Source organism: Phytophthora parasitica, assembly GCF_000247585.1.
Source record: "Phytophthora parasitica INRA-310 unplaced genomic scaffold supercont2.581, whole genome shotgun sequence".
Lineage (NCBI taxonomy): Eukaryota > Oomycota > Peronosporomycetes > Peronosporales > Peronosporaceae > Phytophthora > Phytophthora nicotianae.
In genome coordinates, this window is record NW_008649567.1 from 632 (window position 1) to 2,167 (window position 1,536).

A 1,536-nucleotide genomic window follows, 5' to 3' on the forward strand; every position below is an offset into this window, starting at 1 on the left:
TCGACCAGCTCGGGCACGACGTAAAGTAACTTTACTTGAGTTGCTTGGGGCATCATACAAGTGAGACAGCTGTAACACTAGGATATGCAGTAATCCAATGGGCGCTTTCCACAACCCTTCTTAAAGTTTTTTGGTCGGAGGGTCGCCCCTCATAAAACTCGCCATTAAACTTCGGAAAAAACAGCATTTTTTGATTTGACCAAACTTTGGTCAAATCAAACTTCACTTTTAAACACTTTTATCGCCCCTTAATTCGACCCCTATCCTGCAACTGATTTAAAATATATCTTCGTTTTACTATTGGTGATTTTTAATTATTGAATGGCTTTCCTTGAAGTAAAACGGTACCTCCGATACTGCGTCTTTTCTGTTACTCAAATAGAGGTCCGATTTAAATTTTGTGGTTACGTTTTGTATGATACGGAACATGACTATACTACTTCGAAGTACTAGTATGCATGTAGCCTGTCTGTTTGTTGATAAACCTACTATTAAGTACTAAGTATCACGTTGATAATATCAACGCGACGAGTTGTCGACGCTGCTACACCACCGATCTTGATGGTGCTTCATATTGTATGGAAAGCTGCGCATTGCAAGCATAGGTCGACTGAGTCGATCCTCATTCTGAAACCTGCTGCATAGCCCTCAAGTCCGAACCAATCAGCCATGCGTCTCTCTCGTGTGTTAGTTGTAATTGCGGCTACATTCCTGGCTACCACCGACGCGCTCTCGACGAACACGGGTATACACGCTGTTAATGTGATTTCGCACAACGGCCCAAGCCAGCGCCTTCTAAGAAGCGACTACACGACAGCTGAAGAGGACGATGATTCTGAAGCAAGAGCCTTGAATCTGGAGAAGATGAAAACCATGTTGGACGCTGGGATGAGTGTTGACGATTACGCTTTTAAGCTCAAACTTACTGACAAGATTGCAGCAGCGGCTAACTCTGCAAAGGAGATGGCGAAGCTCGCCGAAACTCATAAGTTCAAGAAGCTCCTGTTATACCTCAACTATGTGGCTGAACACACATAGTAGAGTGAAGAACACTTCGACATAGCAGTTTCACTGTCGAATCTAACAGAAGAAGCTCTATCTGGATACGAACTACTACGCATTCTGAAGTGGTCACAACAATAACAAAAAAAACTAAACATTGGCCTAGTACATTTTCCACAAAGGGTTATATTTCTTTTATCATGTGTAGATACCTTAAACTCATCGAGAGGATCATCAGAGCATCTTCACCAGTGCTACTACGTATGTGTGGTTTACTCTCCTGTGCACTTTACAGCAGGGTCAATCGCTGAAATCGATGTTTCCACCACGAAACCTATGCAATTTCTCTGGTCACGGTATATATTTAGAACGCCGTTGACCGACAGCGTCAACGCAGCGATTTAATGCAGGCAACACTGTGGCGTTAATGGCCAGCCAATCTCAGCACCGATCCTGGGGCCAATCTTAATGCTGATCTCCTGGTGCACGAGGCCCCAGCGAATGACAAGGCAAGGCGCGTGTTGTTGGGGGGGG

At 44.4% G+C, this 1,536-nt stretch overlaps 1 protein-coding gene across 1 annotated transcript; it reads left to right on the plus strand.

Moving 5' to 3' along the window:
- Window positions 1-585: 585 nt before the first annotated feature.
- PPTG_20416 (hypothetical protein) lies at window positions 586-1,180 on the plus strand. Its single transcript, XM_008919215.1, has one exon. The coding sequence runs from the start codon at window positions 670-672 to the stop codon at window positions 1,036-1,038; it is 369 nt and encodes a 122-aa protein (XP_008917463.1). The 5' UTR covers window positions 586-669; the 3' UTR covers window positions 1,039-1,180.
- The last annotated feature ends 356 nt before the right edge of the window (window positions 1,181-1,536 follow it).

Coding starts and splice junctions, on each gene's coding strand:
- PPTG_20416 (XM_008919215.1), top strand. CDS start 670: ATGCGTCTCTCTCGTGTGTTAGTTGTAATTGCGGCTACATTCCTGGCT.